Here is a 23,521-nt window from a genome sequence, read left to right as displayed (position 1 = left end):
ATTTATGATTCTGTGAGAAACTAGCCAAGGGATTGAGGGCAAATACCTGCCATTCAGAGTTTCCGTCTGGTCCCATGAATCTAATTTCCAAACATCTTTCTCAGTGATGGGCCTCTTAAAGCCTTGTTGCATGAGAGGAGTCATCCATGAAAAGAATATTTCTAAGGAGAAAATAGAAAGTCATCACCCAAGATATGGTAACAAGGAAATTTTTGCTTAATACTATCAAGCCATCACTTAAAACAATTAAGCCTTCAATATACTCACTGGAAAACATGTTGGCTTCCCTCTCAGGACATATATGCTCTTCTCCAGGAAGTGGTTCATAGTCCGTGTTGTCAATTAATGCCTCGGTTCTAACTGGACTGTATCCAGGATAAGCATCCAAACTTGGAACATAGATAAGCAAAAGGATACCAAACAAAAACTGCATGTGAAATACAAGAATATTTAGCGAAGTTCACAAACTTTGGCTACTTAAATGTACGGCTTAAAGTTTAATATCACTATGAAGAAGATGACATTGTGAACAAAGCTTTATCGAGGGTAGGTTCTAGATGCAAATAATAAAGAAGAGGGAATATCATCCGTAGAAAACCACCTGAAAGTAAATTGTATTTGATATTTATAAGATACAAGAAAGAAACGATACAAACCTGGGATACTATCTCGCTGGTGTAAATATAGAAAATTGATCTGCATACAGCACAAAATGGTAATGATGATTTAGTTCTGCTTAGATGCTCAAGAATTTTAGCCAGATAAAGCAAGTAATGCATAATATCATGAGAGACTTCAAGATGTCCTAGACATTACCAAAACATTTAACAAAAAATTACCCCTTTAATAACTTTGTTGAGGAATCTTCAAACTGAAGGAATTTCACAGAAACAATATCCTTGCACGAATTCCTCTTATTACTAGGTTTAAGAAGCTAAGCCTGGTGAGATTACAAAATTTGAACAATTGATTTAATGAATTTGTTTGGTTCATTTCATGATACTCCACATTTTAGCTAAATTCAGGCTCTGAGACAATTGCTTCATGCATTATAAAACTAAGGCAGCTTATTATTTTCATTTACAAGAATTCAAGGCTTAGGAAATTTCTAAAAACTGAATCCACGTTACATGCTTGGATACAGGCTACAAAAGAATATGCGCAATGAACATGACACTTCAAGAAACTTACTTGTCAAAATATTGTCTCACCGAGAGTACAAGGTTGTACATAGAAATTTCACCAACCAGAACATAGACAACTACAAAGCGAATATACCACCGGAACTCGTGTATATAGATTTTTGTCTCCATTCTTATCAGCACAAGCATACAGCACCAAGCAGCAGCTTCAATAAGCAATGTAACTACCTGAAAGAAGAAGATAATATAGTAAAATGAGCTTGTGAATGTGGGTGCTTTATGCTACAAAACCAAAACAAAATATAATATGATTATGTCAAGAAAGGTCCAGAGCCAACAGGTGAAATATACTATCGTCGGTGGTACACCTATTGTCATGAATCTAGACATTGTGAAAGGCGTAGGACGATTCAGTGAAGCAAGATGTAATAGAAATGCTTCAAAAGAGATTTTATTTCTGTCTATTATCATTTTACTGAACTTTAAGGATGCTAAAAGCCTGCCATACAAAAGCAGAAATTGCTATGGTTGATTAAAGCATATCTCTGTCCTGGGAAATTTTCTTCCTTTAGAAGAAATTACCTTAAATATATCACCCTAAACAAAATAATCACATAGCATATTCAGACTATGTTTGTCCGAGCATCATGTTGGAGAACTATAAGGGAATCATTGAGCACTATTAGCTTAACTAGATAAAATTGCTTAGCAATGAAATGAAAAATTATCACTTGATTAACTATCAACTCAACAAATCCAAGAACTCTCTTTTAGCAATGAAAGAGAGAGTTGAGTAATGAGTCACTAAAAACAAGACAAAATATCTAGACAAATTGGGCACTCACCTCAAATGGAGCCAGACCTGTGTACCCATCCAGATTTGTGACAGAAAGGCCCATCACCATCCTAAACAATGGCTCCGCAGTGCAGTATGCTGCAAGCAGCGACAACAAATAACTGTAATATGGAGACCTCAGGCAGTAGCGCTGGACAGTGTGGTCCCTCTTAGTCCTCCATATCCGATAGAAGCAGACACCGAAGAGGGCCAAATGGGAGATGCAAACCACCAAGCTCTCCATACCACAAGGCGTGTACGGGCCAAAAGCGTTCTCCACCACCGTCGACCAAGCCCCATGCTTCTCCGGCTGGCAGTACCACATCAGCGGCTTGAAACCCATGGCTCTGAACAGCCTCAAACTCCAATCACTTCACCCGGTTTCTCTTTATATTAGACGTCTCTTCTAACCAGATCCATCGATGGACAAATGCCAAAAGAAAACAAAAAAAAAGTGTTAGCCAGCACAGAATATATCTTCTATAGATAGGTCCATTATAATCGCTTCAACGAACCAAAGCCACTAGATACGCTAAAGCCGACAGCAAGAATCAACCCTTTTTAGACGTGTATAACAGAAAAAATCCGGATTCTTGAAAAGCCTGTCCGATAAAGCTTCGCTCAAACCACTCAAAACTCTCGAAACCGGACGCGTACAAGCTCACAATGGAATTCTTTTTCCTCTTTCAAGAAGAAACAGGATGGCAATTATCAAACTAATTCAAGAAACAGGGCCGCTTGTTTAAGAAAGAAACCAAACAGACCCGTTATAATCGCATCAACGAACGTAACCCACTTGTTCCGCAATAAGCGGACGGGAAGAACCCCATCATCTCCAAAAGTAGTCTAGCACAAAAGATTGGATTCTCATCGCGCCATCTCAAAACTCGCGAAGAAACCGTGCAGACTCGAAAATCAATCATTTTCCTCTTTCAAGAAAGAAGAGAAGAAAGAGAACAAAAAAGCACGATCAAAAGAAAATTCTTTTTGTTCTTTCGAGAAGCAATAAAGGAAGAAGAGAAATTTGAGGGAACAAGACGCAAGACGCAATCTTTTTCTCTTTGAAGAACGAAGCAGAAGGAGAAAAGAAAATTCATTTTTTTTTATTTCGAGGAACAACAAAAGAAGAAGAGAAATTTGAGGGATCAAACAAACCGCGCGCAAACTCTTGAAGGGAGCTTCTGCCACCCTCCAAACGGAATCTTTCTGACGCTTCAAGCAGACGTTAGAACAGAAACGACGGGAACACGAACAATCCATCCAGCGAATCGTGCGGGAAGGGGTTGTGACAGTACCTCGAAGCTCGCCGCCGCCCCCGCCGAAGAGACTTGGTGGAGGGGAAGCTAATTCTTTGGCGGGCGGATCCGCAAAGTTGTCGTCGTCGTCGTTTTCATGATACGACTGTGGTGGATTGGCAAGCGCTGCTTACTGTACTCCCTTGGCTTGTGGCTTTGGAGTGCTAAACAGAGGAGGAGAGAGGGGGAGGCGGCGATGCAGGTGGATGGGGAGCTAAGCGCTTACGGAGGGGTGATGAGGACAGCGTAGTCGTTGACATTGACATCAAATTAGAGAGACTGTAATTAATAAAAAATATTTTTTATTCTTTTTTAAAGGATTATAAATAGTAAAAAAAATTATATATAGTAAAAGATGGCTCTAAATAATAAGATTTTTATAGAACGGGACTTATGGATGACATAAAAAAAATAAATAAAGAATCATTAAATGAAATTACTACTTTAAACTTTGTGTCATCTCATCGATCTAAATCTAATGTGTAGGACCCACACTATTTAAGAAGTTGTGTTTAATCTAAATATATTTATTCCTTTATAAGATTAAGATGATATGAAATAATTTTAATTCTCAAAGAATAATACGAACATATTACATAAATCATCATGAGATACGATCAAATGCTTCATTTATCAGTGCCACTTTGGTTCTTCAAACCTTCTCATCAAAGGTCTAAGCAACATATTTGACTTTATTATTCACACATACATGTAAACATGCACTGCTCAAATAATGTTTTCTTTAAAAAAAAAACAATTTCATCATTTTTCCTTCTCTCTACATATAATATTGATTTATTTTTTATCAAACTTAATGTGAAATGAGAAATTTTGTTTTTTTATTATTTAAACATAAGCATTTTAAGTTAGTCACTTTGGCTTATGACTTCCTCCAAAAAATTAATCTCATATTTTTTTCTCCAGAATTTGAGTATAATCATATATAATACAAGCTATTTCTGATGAAAAATTGGTTTGACATGAAATATTAAGAGGATAGTGAGGTCTAACAAACTCAAATTCCATTCAAGATATATTTATTATTTGCTAGACAAGTTTGATTCAAGGCAATGCATCCTAACTTTAGGAACAAGTCACAAAGTGGGACTTTGGACAGAGTAAAACACAGACCACAAAAACACTATTGTTATTTAAGATTTGATGAATTGATGAAGTTGTTTTTACTTCATTAGATTGCTTGGTGACTTAAACATGTATTTTTTTCCAACCCTCTCATCTTCTCTCTAGAACTGTAGTTTTTTTATTTGTTCTTTCCCTCATTACCTAAAAGGTCACCACTTAAAACTATGACTTGCAGCATAATTAAGCTGCCATTTTTGAAGGACTGAGATGGTTTGAGTCAGGAATGACCATAAAAAAGAAGATAACTTTGATCATTGCAACAACTTAGAAAAGGTAAAGGGACGGCAGCAGATGAGAACAACAATGGAGAAGAACTGTTGAGAGGTTATTTGGAAGTGATGTTCACAATGGAAATTACGTAAACAAAAAAAAAAATGTGAATGCTGTTTTCTGGAATTGAATTCATTCTAAGATTCAAACATTATGTAGGCAGCAAATTTTCTTTGGGGTGTGTAAAGCAAAATCAGGGAGTGTAGGCATAAAAGAGATAGAACTTCTATATCAGATTACAAACATGAGAACTACTTGAATTAAAAATTGCAATCCTTGTCCTTTAGAATCCAAATTGTTCTAATTCAAACAAGGAGTAGGCAGCAAGTCAGCAATTTTTCTTTGACCAATACAATATATATACACTTCTAGACTGCCTTTTCTCCTCCAGGAAGAAAAAAAGAGAGAGAAATCAGCATCTGTCCTTCTTTGACCAATTCAATATGTATACACTTTTAGACTGCCTTTGCTCCTACAGGAAGCAAAAAAAGAGAGAGAAATCAGCATCTGTCCTTCTTTGACCAATTCAATATATATAAATAATATTATACTTTAGACATTTCAGAGTCATAACCTCATCCTCTGCCAGTTTAGTTTATTTCCCTAATATAAGGATGAAATTTGAAGATGTGAAATGTCTTCTCAATCTTCTTGGTCAAAAATATTATGTGAGACAGCAGCTTAGTTTGAAGTCTAAATAATTGAAAGTATTTAAAGAGTCAGTACCATCCCCCATCCTCTCTTGAAATCATTTAAAGAGTCAGTACCATCCCCCAACCTCTCTTGAATAAACAAGTAAATAAATCAGGAAAATTTCCTGATTTCTTATGTTTTTGTTGGTTGCCAAGAAATGCACTTTCTGGTATGTTATTTCCAGCAACAAAAGCATTTAAAGCAGCACATATGTTATCTACTAAATCTGCAAATGTGCAAGTCTGCTAAATGCTTAATCATGCAACACCCATAACTTGTTTGAGTAAATGCCAAAAGCATTTAAATGAGATAGTTTCAAGCACATATGTTGTCTACTAAATCTGCAAATATACAAGTCTGCTAAATGCTTAATCATGCAACACCCATAACTTGTTTGATTAAATGCCAAGAGCATTTAAAGCAGATAGTTTCAAGCACTTCTGTTATCTACTAAATCTGAAAATATACTAGTATGCTAAATGCTTAATCATGCAACACCCATAACTTGTTTGACTAAATGCCAAAAGCATGGCTCACCTGCTACCAGCAGCCACATTCTTGTCCTAACAGAGCCCAAGCCGCCTCCTCCACGTCTCCTACTTGTCCATGTCAAGGTCATGCACTGTTCTCGGTAACCTAACTTTAATAGAACCAACACAGACAAATCATGATCGCCTTCGCATTATAAATACAAATGCTCTCGCAAATCTCTACTTACTGTTGATGATATTTCGGTGATACGGAGATGGTTCATCCTGTGGGTATTCTGGTCTTCGTTGCTCTCCTTGCTCTACTTCTTGTGTTGCGATTCACTCTCGTCTCAAGGGTTGCTTGGAAGTCCAAACTGAGACTGCCACCGGGCCCACCAAGGTGGCCCATCTTTGGGAACCTCCTTCTATTGGGCCCACTCCCGCACAAGGACATGGCCCAACTTTCCTCAGCCCACGGGCCGCTCGTTTACCTCCGACTCGGCGCCGTCGACGCCGTCACCACCGACGACCCGGAGGTCATCCGGGAGATCCTACTTCGGCAGGATGACGTGTTCGCCTCCCGGCCCCGGACGCTGGCCGCCGTCCACCTCGCCTACGGCTGCCGCGACGTCGCCTTGGCCCCGTTCGGCTCGCACTGGAAGCGGATGCGGCGAACCTGCATGGAGCACTTGCTTACCACGAAGCAGATCGAGTCGTTCTCGGGCCACCGGAAAATCGAGGCCTGCCACCTCGCCCGAGATGTGTGGCGCAAGGCCCGAGATGGGGAGCCCGTCAACCTGCGGCAGTTCCTGGGCAACTTTTCCATGAACAACGTGACGAGGATGCTGCTGGGAAAGCAGTACTTCGGACCCGAGCTGGCCGGGCCGGCCGAGGCGGCAGAGTTCATGCACATCACCCACGAGCTGTTCTGGCTCCTGGGGCTGATCTATCTCGGCGACTACCTGCCGCTGTGGAGGTGGCTCGACCCGCTCGGGTGCGAGAAAAAGATTAGGGAGGTCGAGAAGAGGATGGACAGGTTCCACCAGAAGATAATCGAGGAGCACCGGGAAGCCATGGCGAGGAGGAAGGAAGCTGGCGATGGCGAGAACAAAGAAGCAATGGACTTTGTTGACGTGCTGCTCTCCTCGCCAGGTGAGGATGGGAAGGAACGTATGGACGACACAGAGATCAAAGCTCTTATGCAGGTATGCCATCGCCACCACTCATGTTCTCGAGAGGATGACTTCTGCATCATGATGTCGATCAATTCGGCGTAGGACATGATTGCGGCGGCGACGGATACATCGGCAGTGACGAACGAATGGGCCATGACGGAGGTGATCAAGCACCCAGGGGTGCTGCGGAAAGTCCAGGAGGAGCTCGACAGGGTGGTCGGGAGGGATCGCCTGGTGCAGGAATCAGACCTTGCCCGCCTGACGTACCTCCGGTGCGTCGTGAGGGAGACCTTCCGACTGCACCCGGCGGGGCCGTTCCTCATCCCTCACGAGTCCACCAGGGCCACCAAGCTTATGGGCTACGACATCCCCGCCAAGACGCGCGTGTTCATCAACACGTACGCGCTGGGGCGGAACAGGCGCGTCTGGGACGACGTCGACGCGTTCCGGCCAGAGCGACACCTGCCGCCGGAGGGCAGCGGCGGGCGGGTGGAGATCAGCCACGGGGCCGACTTCAGGATCCTGCCGTTTGGCGCGGGGAAGCGGAGGTGCCCCGGCGCGCCGCTGGGAGTGACCATGGTGCTGATGGCGCTCGCCACGCTCTTCCATTGCTTCGACTGGTCGCCGCCGGAGGGGGTCCGATGTGAGGAGATCGACACCGAGGAGGTCTACGGCATGACCATGCCCAAAGCCAAGCCACTGATGGCGGCGGCCAGGCCGCGCTTGGCCCCAAACCTGTACGACTAAGTTTCGTTACCGTTCTCTTCGAGCTTTAATATCTGAGGAAATGTTCTACTCAAATCAACGGTTACATGACAATACAAATGGTTCTATATACTTTGCTCTTCACCTCAGAAGTTTAAGATATAAGTTCGAGAGGAGAAACGCACGGATTACTTTCGAGTCATCAAAGAAGCACAAAAATAGAATCTTATGTATAGAAAAAGAAGAAAATGAAACAGCACTGTAAATCTTCTAACAATCTTAACTTGTGACAATGCACTAGAACAAATAGCGACACAATATGCAAAAGAGTTGTAGGATCTTAGCAGATTTTACTTAAGTTATATGATATTGTTGCTTATTTGTTTGTAAAATATCAATCTTCTTAAGACCTTTTATGATTTCTTAATGACCTGCAAAAAGAATATAAGCTATACGAGGCGTTTAACCCAAGATCTCGTAAGCAGGAAATTTTTGATAGGCAATATAAATCACAAGACTTTACAGTCATATAACAAAGGGTTCAAGATAATTCATCACAATCAAAAGTCTCCACAAGTGTCTATGACTTTATTATAAAACAAGGTACTGAATCAACCATAAATACTACCCCAATGGCTATCTAACCACATGCCACCTAAGTAGCTCTAGAATGCTCTGTTAGTTGACACTCAATTACTTTACAGAAAACTCTCAAAATAACTATCCAAAATGATTTATTTTTTGATAGTATAGTCTCATGACTACATACAACATATATTTATAGGACTAAAATGATAAAAAAAAATAATCAAAATGTGATTGTTAAACCTATTACAAGCTCTTTATATATTGTATAAATTATGAACAAAATCAAAAGGCACGTACATCTACAAATATTATATCAAATACCGTGTCACGGTCTTAGCTGGAATTGCCTAAGGCGTGAGACACCATTGTGGTCAAAACGCGAACTTAGCTTGCCTTTCCTAAGTCGCGAGGCACCCTTACGGCAAAGACGCGAACTTAGCTTGTGTTGCCTAAGTCACGCTTCGCCCTTGTGATATTACTCCGTAAAGATCAGCCCATTTGCAACCTCTCGCAGGTCCCGAAGGACTTGTAAAAAGAGAAAGTTGATTAATTCGAAAAAACGAGCGACGGACAAGTCCCGACGTCTCGCGAAAAGAGAAGCTTTACAAGCAATTCAGCGAGTACCTTGCGTGCATAAGAGAAAAGAGGGAGAGAGGGAAAACAATGACTTTAGAAGGTTGAACGAACAGTTGCAAGTCCACAAACAGCTGCTCACCGGGTGCCGAGCGCGACAACAAGTTCCCGTCAAGGTAACATGCGAACTTGCGAAAGGTTGTTCAATGTTACCTTAACGGGAACTTGTTGTCGCGCTCAACACCAAGTTCCTCTAGCTTACATTGTGATTTTTCCTCTAACCAATCTTGAATGCCCACTCATCTGAACGACTTCTTTCCTTATATTTTTACGCTAATTTCCCTCAAACGATCACGCGTGTTGGTTGCCCTCAACACATCCCCTATGTTTGCATGCCAAGTGTTTATAAATATATTTATTCCGCTTCAATATCATTTCTCATGAACTTAGTTGATTGCTTCACCCATGTAGCTTCTCGGTGTTATACTGGTTGATACTTTGCATCACTTTATGGAGCTAAAAAACCCCTCAAAATGACCGCTTAGATGATATATTTCTGAACAGTTTTGCTTATAAGTGATGATTACACATAACCAACGTTTACAAGACTGAAATGATTACATAAACCAACCAAAATGGACTGCCAAGCCTATTGCAAGCTTTCTACATTTTGTGCAAAACATGAACAAAATCGAAATACACATATATGTCCGGGTGGGATAAAATGGAGTAAAGTACAACATCTTATGCCGGTGGAAGCTGAGCACACAGGAATGCAAATGACATTTGCTTGCAAACAATTCTAAAATAGGTGCCAACAACATACTTGATATAGCTCCACATATTTAAAGTGAAACACCCATCATCTATCAAAACCAACAAAACATGATTCAAAATATGCCATCAATCTATCCCAATTTCTTGAGTTGCAAATTAAAGGACTTTATTAACTTTAGCATCTCAAGCATCCAATTGTAAAGTTGTCGGATGAGCATTCGATCTCAGACTTGCTTAACATTATGAAAGTTTCGGAGCTCATCATCTTCTAGGAAGGTCTGGATCATCATTTTCCCGTGGTAAAAGCTCCACCAATCATGTACCTGGCAGATTCAAAGTAATCAATCTTTACTAGATTCATCAGTCCTCCACCTTTTGACTTAACCCTTAAGCTTTCACCTTCAAGCCGAGTACCTCTTTCTAAGACTGCATAAAAATAAGATAAGTCCCGATTAATACAAAAGCTAAACAAAAAATAACAAATTGCAAGTTCATTAGTATAATGTTAACTTATCCACAAAAAATTCAAATGATAAGATAGTCATCGGAAGTGAGCTACAAATAAGACTGACTTATAAAGGTCCGATAGGTGTATTACTATTAACTTTTAGATATTAAGTTCAAGCTCAACAAAGTTAAGTTAAAGGCTAATTATCCAGTCATGACTAGATCCTTTTAATCCCAAGTCCTGTTTAGGTCATCGAAACTTACATTTTATACATTTCTTTTAGACAGATATTACCTCCATGGATGTACATAAGTCTCCTCTATAATGGTCAATAATCCATCCCGAAGACAGTAATTTCCTGAACCAGCAAAGGGGCCGTGAATGGTCCCTTAGAGATCCATACCAAATGCAACCTACTTAAGTAACTCTGCAGAGAAAAGGATGCAGGTTTTCTGCTGGGCCACAAAATCTAAAGGTCTCCTATTTCACGACCTCTCACCATGAAACTCCTGTTCATTTCTAGGTTTACTTGAATTAAGTTCTTTCACATGCTTAGATATATGAGCATGGTTGACCATCAACAGGTTGAAATATTTGCATTAAATCAGCTTACATTGTCATGTCTCTACAATTAGTACCATATAGAGGTTGGAGTATCTTCAATCAGGGGATGTGATGAATATACTGCATAAGCAGCTACAGCATTCATCTTGGCAGAAGGCTTTCAAAAGAAACAAGAAACTTTCATTGGAGAACAACTGGAACCTTGCTTGCAATCCCAAAACTCTTATTATGCATAAAGCTTGCTGCAGCTGCATCAATTTTTCTTGAAGCAAACTAAGGTTTGCTTAAAGGACAACATAAGTATTTACAAAGGAATTTTAACAGAGCAGAAGATTTAGCTGCTCATTGGATAAATCAGATACTAAATACATTTAAAAATCATCCGAAGAAAAAACTACCTCTATATACGTTACAAGACTCTCTCACAGAGATAATCCATCTCTCAAAGAGTTAATCCAAACTCAAACTCAAAACTCTTGTACACCCACTCATATGAATACCAATAATATAAACATCTTAGCAACATGTGCTTTTCCTCAATACCTCCTCATTTAAAGCAACCAAACCCTAATTCCCAAGGAATTCTTTTCATACTTAAATTTCTATCTTACTCTCCAAGTAATTTAAATTCTATTAGGACCTAAAAAAATCTCTGCCAACCCTAACAACAACCAATTTCTATTGCGACTAGCAACAATGGATCTTTACAGGGATGTGCATTAGAGATATCATATGGAAATAAAAATCGTCCAACAATTTAGTCCAATCAATGTAACTAGTCTAAATGGCCAAGAAAACGAGCGAGAGAGCAAAAATTATCCGAACACCTGAACTCATTGTTATTACTACGGCCGCACTGCGTTCAATGGTAAATACGAACCAAGAGAGATACAGACCCTATTCCACAATCCAGATTTAGAAAGTAATGATACCGAAGAAAACAAAATCCAAAATGTTTGTTTTATCATCCAAACAGGCACCTTTCTGAAAATCTCACTCCAACAGTATCACCAGCTCTAAGCAAAATCTAATAATGGCATCCTCACTATATGTTCGACGGTCGCCTTTAAGCATTTAAGAAAACACTCGAACGGCCTTCTACCAGCGCAATCTACAGATCGTCACAGAAATCTGCAATTTCCGTAATGAAACTAAGAAAAGAAGTCACCCACTTGATTATGGATGCGGAACAGTAAAGAGAGAAGGCGGGACCTGGACGGCAATGCTGCCGTAATTTGGCGGCTCAGATCGGAGGAAAAGCGTCTACCTCCGCGGCCATTTCTCCCCCTTCGAAAAGGAGGTGGGAGACCCATCGAATCGCATCGATTCCACGGCGCTCCTCTCCTCCGACGAGAGACAGCGAGAGTGATCAAGGAAGCGAAACGACAAGGGCGACGCAGCCACGTTGAAGCCCAAATCCGTATTTAACGGGCCGGTCAAAGTTTGGACCCGCATGACAGAACCCGACCCGTTTGTGCAATGAATTATAGTATAATTAAAACAATCCCGCATGACAAAACCCGACCCGTTTGTGCAGTTAATTATAGTAGAATTTAAAGAATCCGACCACGTCGGACTCTCTCAACGCACCCGACAATAAACGAAGACATAAATACCCGACCGCTGCATCCGTCCCCCATTTCGCCGACCCACCCCAAGTTTCCCACTCGTAACTGCCACCGGCGAGAATTCCTCTGCTGCTCCGCTTCCGCTTCCGCTGCCGCCACCACCGCCGTCTGCATGGCGGAGGAACTCGTCGGAACGGGTGGCGCCGCCTCGGACCCCGACGGCCCCGACGGCGTCCGTATGAGCTGGAACAATTGGCCCCGTTCCAAGGTTGAGGCGAGCAAGTGCGTCATCCCCGTTGCTGCCTCCATCACCCCGATCCGCGCATCCCCCTCCGTTCTCGTCCTCCCCTACCAGCCCCTCCGCTGCAAGCCCCCCTGCTCCGCCGTCCTCAACCCCTTCGCCCGCGTCGACTTCGCCGCCAAGATCTGGATCTGCCCTCTCTGCTTCTCACGCAACCACTTCCCCCCGCACTACGCCGGCATCAGCGAGGCCAATGTCCCCGGTGAGCTCTACCCCCAGTGCACAACCGTCGAGTACGCCCCACCGCCCCTCGACCACCACTCCGCTCCATCGTCTGCCCCGCCGCCGCCCCCCGTCTTCCTCTTCGTCATCGACACCTGCCTCATCGAGGAGGAGCTAGGATTCCTCAAGTCAGCGATGCGCCGGGCCATCGGCCTGCTCCCGGATAACGCCCTCGTTGGGCTGCTCACCTTCGGCACCCAGGTCCATCTATACGAGCTAGGGTTCGCGGATGTGTCCAAGATCTACGTGTTCAGGGGGATCAAGGAAATCTCGAAAGACCATATCTTGGATCAGCTCGGGCTCTCTGCTTCGAGTGTCCGGCATGGTGCCGCCGTTGGAATGCCAGGGTATACCAAGGCGCCGCAGACCAATGGGTTTCATCCGTCTGGATCGGTTCATAGATTCCTGCTTCCGGCTGCAGATTGTGAATACGCTCTCAGTTCGGTGAGATTTTTAATCTATTCCTCGAATTAGTTGATCGACCATCTTTTTTCCCCTCTTAGAGCTAAAAATTGTTTTTGTTCTGTTGCAGTTGCTGGACGAGCTGCAGACAGATCAGTGGCCAGTTGAAGCAGGGAGCCGTGCTCTTCGTTGCACGGGGGTTGCCCTAAGTGTTGCCGCTGGCTTACTGGGAGCATGCGTGCCTGGTACTGGGGCTCGCATCATAGCTTTGGTTGGTGGACCATGTACGCAGGGCCCTGGAATGGTAAAGATGCCTGCTTTATTTGGTGCATCTTCGTTTTCAAATCTTGTTCTGGGATTTAGTAATTAGTTTGCTTGAAATGAAACATTTGAATTTATGACCCATATTAATTCAGGGTCTGCATATTTGAGTTTCTGTTAAATGCAAGTTTTTAGATGTCCATCCAATACCAATTTCGGTAGGCTCTTGGATTGGGTACAGTATGGGTGTACCTAGCAGCATACTCACCCAGACCACCCAATGCCAGCTGAAAAGTAAATAATAATACCAACTGGTATTGAATCCAATTCTAGTTGGACTAGTAAATACTGGTCTGTGCATATCATACCAGCCAGTATTTGAAGCCTTGGTTAAATGTGACAGTGAAAACCAAATAAGCAAATAACTTAGTCATTGGATTTGTGGGTTTGTCCAAACATACTCTTTCCTGAACCTTTGTTGGGAGAAAGATTTCACTTGCATATGATAAATTTAATTGTCTGTCTGTTGTTATCTCCATCCATTGCTTCAGCTAACATGGGCTGGATCTAGATGCTAGGTGATCCTTGCAATAACAACAACAGCCAGTCGTAAATTCCCAACTATCTATGGCGGACTACGCTTTTTCACTATTGAGCTCTGGACAAAATAATGGAGAAAATTTAAACCTTTTATAGTTTCTAATAAGATATTCATGAGTTTTCATCTACAATTTCTCACATCATTGATGCTAATTATCTCACATCTTCAAACTATAATATTTTTTAATTCATTTAAAACATGTGTTCATATCATTTTAGCTTATTATTTCTCATTTAGATAGAGCTATGTTTGATTTTTCTCTTTCTTAGTAACTTTACACATCAATCTCAGCATTCTCATTTCATTGACACAAACATTTTATACTTTTTTTGTACCATCCAATACTGAATACTCAGATCCATAAAGTATTAATAAATTTTATTTGGTTCAATTCTTCAATAATTATTTTTATGTTTTGATTTTAGTTGTGCTTTCTAGGTTTATTTGTAACTTGACTATTGTTTCTTGGAATAGAATTCTGAAAGCTGAGCGGACTTGATCTGCCTTTAGGCATTTTTATTTATGTTCTATGATTATGTACCATTACAAAGTATAGCCATTTTTTACTTTTGGGATGGAAAGTCTCATCCATAATCTTTTTTCTAACATTTGCTAAGAGAAGCCTTTTTAATCAAAGACTACAATGATATTGGGTTGAGTGTTCTATGATTGTTAGGCTGTGACTTACATCATGAATTAACTAGTACAAACTGCATATGTCAATCGAAGTCTTTACTTGGATACTTTCTTAATAAGCAAATCTACAGTTAATTTCTTTCAATGAAGGCCCATAGTTGAAGTCTGCTTACAAAAGCAGTTAGAAATCATGATAACTGAGAGCATCTTAGACAACTTTAGCTGTGAAGATATTAACAATCGGTTTTTCTGTTTTTCTTCAAAATTTCTGTTACATCATTTACATTCACAAGTTGTTTTCCTTATTAATATTCAATTTATTCTTCTTGTCTCTACTTTATTTGTGATTTGCAGATTGTCTCAAAAGATTTATCAGAGCCAGTTCGCTCTCATAAAGATCTTGATAAAGATGCTGCTCCACATTTCCACAAAGCTGTTAAATTTTATGAAAATTTGGCCAAGCAGCTAGTTAGCCAGGGCCATGTATTAGACCTATTTGCTTCTGCACTTGATCAGGTTTCAGTCACATTTCATTGTATTAAGAAGTTTCTGTGTGATTATTTGGGAGATTTCACTATGCTTTACATGGTTTCTCTGAATATTGGACATGCTAGTGGTATGATAATTTGATTATCGTGACATGCTTTAAGGTTGTTAAACAATTGACCAGTATGTGTATGAATTGATAGAGGATCCTTGTTTGAGGAATTTGCTATTGCATTGATTGTAATTTTATCATACGTTATTTTTATGCAATAATTTCATGTTAGTAATTAGTAGTATTTAAAAGTGCCTATACGAACTATTTTAATTGCTATCAATGGCAATTGTGTGGTACTTGGCATTGGACATCTTCAAAGATGCACCATGCATGTGAATGCAACAAGATAACCCTGATTTTTGCCCATATTATTTTTATGATACCCTTACTAAATTCCTATCATATTTTCATAGCTTACCACAACTTTGTTAGTGATGCACAGTAGTAGATTTTTAATAAGAAAATGTGAAAAGGTACCTGTAAAGAAACCTTAAAGAGTACCAATTAAGTATGAAAAAAATGGCTAAGTAAAGAAGCCTTTGAGTTATGAACTGGTCTGGTCCAGTACTTTAAAAGCAGCTCTTTTACTATATAACAACCTGTGGACATTTGTCAGTGAGCTGTTTTGCAGACAAATCCTTTGCAAAGTACCCTGCAGAAATTGACATGTAAAAAACTGTTGTGTTTTTATAATATTGTTCCCTTTCATTTTCCTTTTTTTTTATGTGTTTTGGTGGAGTGGATGGTGTTGCATCACTTTCAGGTTAATGTTTTACAGCCTAAACACTAATGTTTTGCCTTACCTTAGTAAGCTTCTATGATTGTAATTTTCTTATTGCTAAAAAAGGGAAATATGCTGTTATTGTCATTAATTTTATCTTTCTATTGTCAGAATGTTACTGCTGTGGATTTGCCATGTGTTGATTTAACTAACTCATCAAAGTTTGTTTTCATTTAATTCAATAATTGCTGTCATTTCTCCTTTTGTATGTAAATTCAGGTTGGGGTTGCAGAGATGAAAGTATCAGTTGAAAGAACAGGTGGACTTGTTGTTCTTGCTGAAAGTTTCGGGCACCCAGTTTTTAAAGACTCCTTCAAACGTATTTTTGAAAATGGCGAGCAGTCTCTTGGTCTTTCTTTTAAGTAATTTTCTTGCTCTGTATGTAAATAGCAAAACTTGAAATAGCTCTATAAAAGAAATTGATTTGAAACCTATGTGCTATGAAATGATTGACATCAAATTCAATGCCAGAACATCGTGGGAGCTACAACAAGCTCCAGAAACAACTGGAGAATTCTCGAGAATCCAATTTGTTCTGATCAAGATTATTGAACATAATGTGATCCTACAGGCTTTTAACCAAAATTCAAATCCTTTAGGCATCATAGTTTACTTTGTGATGGTTTTGACTTCTCAAAGAAACATCGATCACATTGTTGTTTCTATCTATCAGCTGAAATGTTCATGCATGGCTATTGATAGATGTTGAAGTAAAAGAAACTGGTCAATGTGATCATCCATTTTTAACCTTATGACAACTTTGTCTCTTTTTTTTATAAGTGGAAAACAGCCAGTTGCATATAAGATTGGCATATTTCTTCTTTTGCCATCTATTCCAAATTATACTCCTTTAGTATTTTTTATCAACAGAACCTAGAACCAAGGTCTAAATTCTCAGTCCTGTACTGATAATAGCTGTATGTCAGATTGGTATGATACAAGTAATCGAGTATCAAACCACACCTTGTTTGTATGGAACCTTACCGGTTGGTAGTGGCCTAATTGGCAGGTTCCAATTTTGAATCCCTACAACAACAACAAACAAACCATAATGTTCCAACTATCTGAGGTTGACCACACAAATATTTTCCTGGCAATGTGTTTCAGACATCTAAAACCCTGATTGAACTCTTCTTTGTGTGTGTTTTGTCTCAATAATGAAACAAAATATGTTTATAGGATCTCTTGCAAGTCATTTATGAAAAACACATGTAAAAAACTTTAAGAATGTAAGAAATTAGCACATTACAAGATATGATACATGTATTATAAAAAACTTCTTGGGTGGGTCTATGCTGATCTTTGTCGGATCTGTGATGATCTAGATCACATTTATTGTCTTTTATTTTGTTAGTACTGCTTTCTTTTGAAGACAATAATTCTCATTATTATTATTTTGTTCCAGTGGGACACTTGATATCAACTGTTCAAAGGATATCAGGATTGAGGGAATTATTGGGCCATGTACATCTTTAGAGAAGGTTGTTTTAAATCCTAATTTTACTGATTGACATAAGATACATATTGAAATGCTTTTTTTCTGTCCCAAAAATTTGAAATTTGAATTTGTCTGAAGTGGACTGCTGTCTTATTTAACATTTGCAGAAGGGAACTCTTTGTGCTGATGTTGTCGTAGGCCAAGGAAATACCACTTCGTGGAAAATGTGTGGTCTTGATAGGACTACTTGTTTGACTGTATTCTTTGAAATTGTACCAAGCGAACGGTCAAACCAATCTGGAATTCCAAATCCACAATTATATATACAATTCTTAACAAAGTATGATACCTTGTCATTTTGCTTTATTCATCACTTCAAAGTGGGCCTAACTAATCAGTTACATGATGTCACTTGTATGTAGTTATCAGGGTCCTGAAGGTCAAATGAGGTTACGGGTTACAACCATCACTAGAAGATGGGTGGATGGTTCCAATGCAGAGGTTAGTTAGGAATATTCTGTTCTATGTTATGTTTGATTACAGATGAGAAAATTATTAATTGTTGGGGGTTTTTCCGATGTATTGCAAGAACTTGATTAGTTAATGATTGACATTTGATTGTCTTGTGTACTTCTGTCCTAATTAGCAACTAATTGATGTTTGACTGGAGTATTCCATTCTGCTTTACTTATCGTCATGATTTGTTTGATTTGGTTTGTATTATCATGAAAGATGAAGATATGGATGATGTAGATAAGTAATGCCTGGTGGTCCAAATGGAGTGATATCCGCTGTTCAATGAATTATATCCGAACTTGGCAGTTGTGAGTTGTGACAAATGCCATGTGTGTTGATTGTGTTACCAACCAATATTTTATACAGTAGCACTGAGAGTGCCCACTGACAATACATGTGGTCATTTCTTTGCAAATTTTTAAGTCAATTAAACATAACATATCTAATGATGCTAGCCATGTTATAAGTTAAAATTAGATACTGACATGTGAATTAACATGACTGTTTACAGAGTCTGGATAGTCATGTCTGTCCTTTCGATTCTTTTGCATCAGGTAGAATAGAGTGAGATAAGAGGAGGCATTTATTAAGATGAGCACTTTGACATTAGATGATGTTATTCTGGTGAACATTAAATGTTAATCTGTTGGACTTGAGATATCCGATTATATTTTCTTTTTGCAGAAAATTCCTGCGCGTGGTGTCTTAAACCTGTCTTCTAGTCATTATAGGTCATGATACCTGGAACTTGTGTCCCAATTCCAAGCCTGGTCTGATTGTATCTGAGCCAAGTCCAATGTCTGCGATATCCATGTAGCGTAACATAGTATATGGGAGACAAAGTAAATACATACTGTGAAGTTGTGGTATCTATCTTGCTCATAAGATGAAAAAACCTAGCTTGTCTTTTCACCTTTCTTATTTAACATTTCTTAGTATATGGGATACAACTTTTTGCAAACTGGTTTTTTTTTTTTACTGCTTTGGCTTATGAGGATTTAGTTTATTTGCTATTTTGCGCATCTTATTTTGTTTCTTCACTGGTCCTCATTTCTCAAGTGCTGGTGAATCAGTCGACCTTGGATTAAAATTCTGTAACGGGAGAAGTGACAGCAAGTCTTTATTTGGTGTTGTCAATTGTGATATGGATCAACATGTAAGTTAGAAATAAATGTGCATTTATTAGAATGGGTTGGTCATAAAGTTATCAATAATCGCTAAGAATAGATAACATGTGTGGTTCCTACTGCCTAATTAGTTTATAATCCAATTGTTGTTAGATTATGCCACTTTAGCATGCAGCTTTGTCATAAAATAGCTATTTGTTTTAAGGTTCATTTTGCATTTTATCAGAACAATAATGACTTGTTGACTTATTTTTGGACACTGTGATACAGGAACTGATTGAAGGATTTGATCAGGAAACTGCAGCTGTTGTTTTGGCAAGATACGTCTCCTTGAAAATGGAGATGGAGGTAAGCTAAGCTGCATATTTGCATCGAAAAGCTCTCCGACAAGAGTCTTGATTTAGTCTTTTACAGTTTTACCCTTTGTTGTGACTTGGTACAGATTATAAGCTGATATATAGTTATGTTTATATTTAATAATTCTCTGAGCACACTAATATGCCTAAAAAAGTATTTACCATCCTTTAGTATATTGCCTTTTGTGTAGCATGTTTGCATTCTGCTACTTGTAAGTATTCTTATTGTATCTTGACCTTTTTATATTTTTGGCAGATTTTAGAAATTTGACCTTGTACGAATGAATAGGCTCTCTTTCATATGTTCAATGACCAGTGAACATCAAAACATTAGATATTATGTATCAAGTCTTGGTTTTCTTTGTAACAATATGGTATCTGTTTAATTTTCAGGAAGAATTTGATGCAACACGATGGTTGGATAGATCACTAATCCGCCTTTGCTCCAGATTTGGTGATTACCGAAAAGATGATCCTGCTTCATTTACATTAAATCCAAATTTTTCAATACTCCCACAGTTTATGTTCAACCTGAGGCGCTCACAATTTGTACAGGTGCTTTCTTGGATTATTACCAAGAATTTTAAAATTGGTGAATGCTGAAATTTGTTATATGTAATTTTTTATGTTGGTGCATCTAAATTTTTTTTATGTTCTTCCTTCAGGTTTTCAACAACAGCCCCGATGAAACTGCTTATTTCCGTATGTTGTTGAATCGGGAGAGCATCACCAATTCTGTTGTCATGATACAACCTTCACTTCTTTCATATTCTTTTAACTCCCCTCCTGTTCCTGCATTATTAGATGTTGCATCTATATCTTCAGATCGTATATTATTGCTAGATGCCTATTTTAGTGTTGTTATCTTCCACGGTATGACCATTGCTCAATGGCGCAACATGGGTTACCAGAATCAGCCTGAGCATCAGGTGACTTAATGAGAATTTTATTTCTTACTACTCTGGTCATTATAATCGTTAATCATAACAGCCAGTTTAATTACAAAATCATGTTGTTTTTATATGTCTACATATACTTACAATTCAAGTTGAACTTCTCTGTATTTGGAAGTTAAATTATTTTAAGAGGAACACCTGAAAAAATAAGTAAATAAAACACAATGGACCTTTTATGATCTTCCACACCAACTGAGAATCTAACTAAAGAATATATTTAGAATCTATCTTAGAAGACAAAGTCCTAGAGAGTATATGCTCTTCTATGAATATTCAATAAAGAATATACCCAGAATCTATCTTAGAAGATAAAGTTCTAGAGTACATGTTATTTTTCAGTGAATATCTAATCTTGTATTGAACTTTATATCTCTCAGCAAGATTTACCTCTTGTAGAAAGAGTCACCTTACGGCTGGGACTGCATTGTCAGAAAGTGGAACTGCTTTAGTCATAAAAAAGCAATACTGCATTTTTTAGCTTATGTCACTCTTTATTACCCGTCCACAATTACTTCCATTCTGCTGTAGCTTCTGCAAAACAGAAGTCTTTTTTCCTTTCTTTATGGACATAACAAATCATAAAATGTGCTGAGTACTGCCAACATCTTGTAGATTCTGAAGTGCTAATGATCAACTATGCCATCCCCATTGCCTACTCTTTTTTCTATTAATTTATAGGCCTTCTTCAATAATGCTAAATCTCAGAGAGAGAGAGAGAGAGAGAGAGATTGTACATCAGCTTTATCAACCATTTAATGATTTTTCATTATGGTGACTTGGTCATCACCATTTAAGTTTTTAGACTTAAATATGTTTTGGTAGTATCAGACTCTTTCTTTTTTTCTTGAAGAGCTCTTTTCCACATTAGGAGCAAAGATTGCCTGAGTTGTCAGATTAGTAGAAATCTCATCTTCCATGACACTGATCTATAACCAGGTTTTGTAGTCATCCTCCTGATGTAATAAATTTCTTATTCTCCCTATTCCAGTTTGGTTCACATCCAAATGCTTCATCTTTCTGATTTAGTAAAGTAGTTCTTATTTATGATTCATCCTGCTTGGTGGGCAATTTCTTTGGTATAAAGAAGCCATTTAATCTACAATTTAAATTTACTCTTAGAACTCCTTTAAGAAAGCAACATTTATAGCTTATCTTAGATTATAAAGAGGCATCTTCATACTCACACATCTTCTACCTATATAATATTATTTATCTCCTGATGCATTCTTCCCCCATTCACATGATCAATCAACTTATGGTTTATTTTCATAATTTTGTGTACCACTTCTCATCCATGTTTCACTTTTTTGCTGAATGGTGCTTATCTCAGTGTTTCAACACAGCTTAAACTTAAGATAAGCTACATTAGTGCAAGTCGATTCTTTATAGTAGTTGGCTCATAACATGGAGACATATCCTGCATGCTTGGTAAAAGCATACATACAGCATGTAGTGGGTAATTTTAATATAAAAGAACACAAGCCAGAGCAAATAATGCAAAAAATAAAAAATAATATTTTTAAAATCCATTTGCCTTGTCGACTCCATTAAGTTATGTAATGTGGTGAACCTTTTTTTACATAAAAATAATGTATGTTTTCCTTTTCTATCTCTTGTGACCAACAGGCTTTTGCTCAGCTGTTACAAGCTCCTCAAGATGATGCCCAGGTGATCATCAGAGACCGCTTCCCTGTGCCCAGATTAGTTATCTGTGATCAGCATGGCTCCCAGGTCTGTGTTTAAGTTTTCTTTTTCTTTGTACTGCTCCTCTGCTATGCCATGTTTTGTTGTGCTTCATCATGCTATTCCTCCACACTATCATCACTAGCAACATAGTTACTAATCATATCAATTTCTTTCACTCTGGCCACAAAATACCTGTCATTTGAAAATGGGTTAGGCAGGCATTTCCATAAGAGCAAATGTAAACAACGCAACTCTTCTTTGTGTTAAACATTCTTCTATCGTTAGAAGATACTGTTGAACTCCTGGAATTTGAGTGATCAATGAACCTGAAGTTTATTTATCGTTACACTGTGTGCTCAAGGTTCTACTAGGGTCTGGCTGCTGACAACTCCTGGTGTTTCTGTTCTCTACAGGCAAGATTTCTGTTAGCCAAGTTGAATCCATCAGCTACATATAACTCTGCCCATGAGGTGGTGCCGGGGTCTGATGTCATCTTCACTGATGATGTTAGTCTTCAAGTGTTCTGTGAGCATCTTCGAAGACTGGTTGTTCAGTCATGAGGGCATGCATTTTGCTCAACTTAATTAATTATGGTAAGCATAATATGTAGGTGTGAGTTGTCTGGTTCTCCGTCATGTTCTGTCAGTTTTCTTTTCCACTGACAATTAGGCTTGATGTTTACCAGTTTCTTTGGGTTTCAGACAATGCATTTGCTGTTTATGGAGTTGACTTCATCTGGGGACCGAGGTGGGTAGCTTCTGCCAATTTTTTGGAGTCTTGGTATATGAGAAATTTAAATATGGTACAAATCAGGTTGACATTTTTGGATGGGAATTCAGTCAGGGTAACTTCTTTTTCTACTTTCCTTCTTTACTCACTTGACCTTGTTCACTGAAAGTGGACATTTTTGGACCTCTTACATTTATATATATATATATATATATATATATATATATATATATATATATATATTTATAGTAATGGAGTCGAAATTGAACAATGTGGCCTGGAGAAAACATGTAGGGCCTATTTATTAGTTTTATATAAATGGAAACATTGCTCTTTTATATTGTTTTCCTTCAAATCTTGGTCATTTGTTTGTGAAATTTTTGGAAAAGACTAGTGTGTTTCACATTAAGCTTACAACCTAATATGAATCATTAATGAATAGCATGTAATTTCCAAAACAACTTAGATAACCTCAGACACTTGTTCGGTTGATGGTTGGTTGCCCTTTCCTAGTTCAGCTTTCATCTTTTTTTATATCATCTTGCACAATGGAACGCCCGAATTCCTATTAACTCTATATCTATCGATGTGGCTTGTGGAAGCTCCGTTTCTTGCAGAAAACCCACATCACATCACATGTTTGTGCTTCGACTGACCTCTTCTAGCTTTGGAACATGAAATGAAGGTGTGTGTGAAATGTCAAGCAACTTTGTTGATTTGGA

General features: G+C 38.8%; 3 protein-coding genes and 1 long non-coding RNA gene across 7 annotated transcripts in view; 2 read left to right on the top strand and 2 right to left on the bottom strand.

Moving 5' to 3' along the window:
- Positions 1-3,519, bottom strand: part of LOC103995627 (ABC transporter C family member 2) — a 31,771-nt gene extending 28,252 nt beyond the window's left edge. Inside the window, exons 1-6 of one of the 3 annotated variants that reach the window (XM_009416257.3) lie at positions 3,273-3,519; positions 1,988-2,383; positions 1,192-1,370; positions 657-696; positions 268-427; positions 47-161 (exon numbers count right to left, since the gene is read on the bottom strand). In XM_009416257.3, coding sequence (XP_009414532.2) covers positions 47-161; positions 268-427; positions 657-696; positions 1,192-1,370; positions 1,988-2,320 — 827 coding nt within the window. In that variant the 5' untranslated portion in view covers positions 2,321-2,383; positions 3,273-3,519. Of the gene's footprint in view, positions 1-46; positions 162-267; positions 428-656; positions 697-1,191; positions 1,371-1,987; positions 2,384-3,132 lie in introns of all 3 variants that reach the window. The other 2 variants (XM_065123143.1, XM_009416258.3) reach the window with 2 other exon arrangements.
- A 2,604-nt stretch (positions 3,520-6,123) lies between these two features.
- LOC103995628 (cytochrome P450 703A2) lies at positions 6,124-7,770 on the top strand. The gene is made up of 2 exons (XM_009416260.3): positions 6,124-7,053; positions 7,126-7,770. The coding sequence occupies exons 1-2, from the start codon at positions 6,124-6,126 to the stop codon at positions 7,768-7,770; spliced, it is 1,575 nt and encodes a 524-aa protein (XP_009414535.3).
- A 1,927-nt stretch (positions 7,771-9,697) lies between these two features.
- LOC135620294 (uncharacterized) lies at positions 9,698-12,059 on the bottom strand. The gene is made up of 2 exons (XR_010489683.1): positions 11,891-12,059; positions 9,698-10,092 (listed from the first exon to the last, which is right to left on the bottom strand). It is a non-coding gene; the product is annotated as an uncharacterized LOC135620294 (long non-coding RNA).
- Positions 12,060-12,303: 244 nt separating this feature from the next.
- Positions 12,304-23,137, top strand: LOC135620293 (protein transport protein SEC23 E-like). 2 transcript variants are annotated; one of them, XM_065123140.1, is made up of 13 exons: positions 12,304-13,213; positions 13,302-13,475; positions 15,024-15,185; positions 16,211-16,353; positions 17,397-17,472; positions 17,597-17,769; positions 17,852-17,930; positions 19,343-19,420; positions 19,822-19,983; positions 20,094-20,357; positions 22,011-22,115; positions 22,484-22,663; positions 22,772-23,137. In XM_065123140.1, exons 1-12 carry the CDS (start codon positions 12,419-12,421, stop codon positions 22,628-22,630), a joined length of 2,358 nt encoding a protein of 785 aa, XP_064979212.1. In that variant the 5' UTR covers positions 12,304-12,418; the 3' UTR covers positions 22,631-22,663; positions 22,772-23,137. The 2 variants fall into 2 exon arrangements, with proteins under 2 accessions (XP_064979212.1, XP_064979213.1); XM_065123141.1 differs by having other exon boundaries at positions 22,756-23,137.
- The last annotated feature ends 384 nt before the right edge of the window (positions 23,138-23,521 follow it).

The sequence above is a fragment of the Musa acuminata genome, chromosome BXJ2-8 (genome assembly GCF_036884655.1).
Source record: "Musa acuminata AAA Group cultivar baxijiao chromosome BXJ2-8, Cavendish_Baxijiao_AAA, whole genome shotgun sequence".
In the NCBI taxonomy this organism is placed as follows: domain Eukaryota; kingdom Viridiplantae; phylum Streptophyta; class Magnoliopsida; order Zingiberales; family Musaceae; genus Musa; species Musa acuminata.
This window is presented reverse-complemented; position numbering and strand designations above follow the sequence as displayed.

Coding starts and splice junctions, on each gene's coding strand:
- LOC103995628 (XM_009416260.3), top strand. CDS start 6,124: ATGGTTCATCCTGTGGGTATTCTGGTCTTCGTTGCTCTCCTTGCTCTA. Junction 7,054..7,125: donor AGATCAAAGCTCTTATGCAG/GTATGCCATCGC, acceptor AATTCGGCGTAG/GACATGATTGCGGCGGCGAC.
- LOC135620293 (XM_065123140.1), top strand. CDS start 12,419: ATGGCGGAGGAACTCGTCGGAACGGGTGGCGCCGCCTCGGACCCCGAC. Junction 19,421..19,821: donor CCTTGAAAATGGAGATGGAG/GTAAGCTAAGCT, acceptor TTTAATTTTCAG/GAAGAATTTGATGCAACACG. Junction 20,358..22,010: donor AGAATCAGCCTGAGCATCAG/GTGACTTAATGA, acceptor TGTGACCAACAG/GCTTTTGCTCAGCTGTTACA.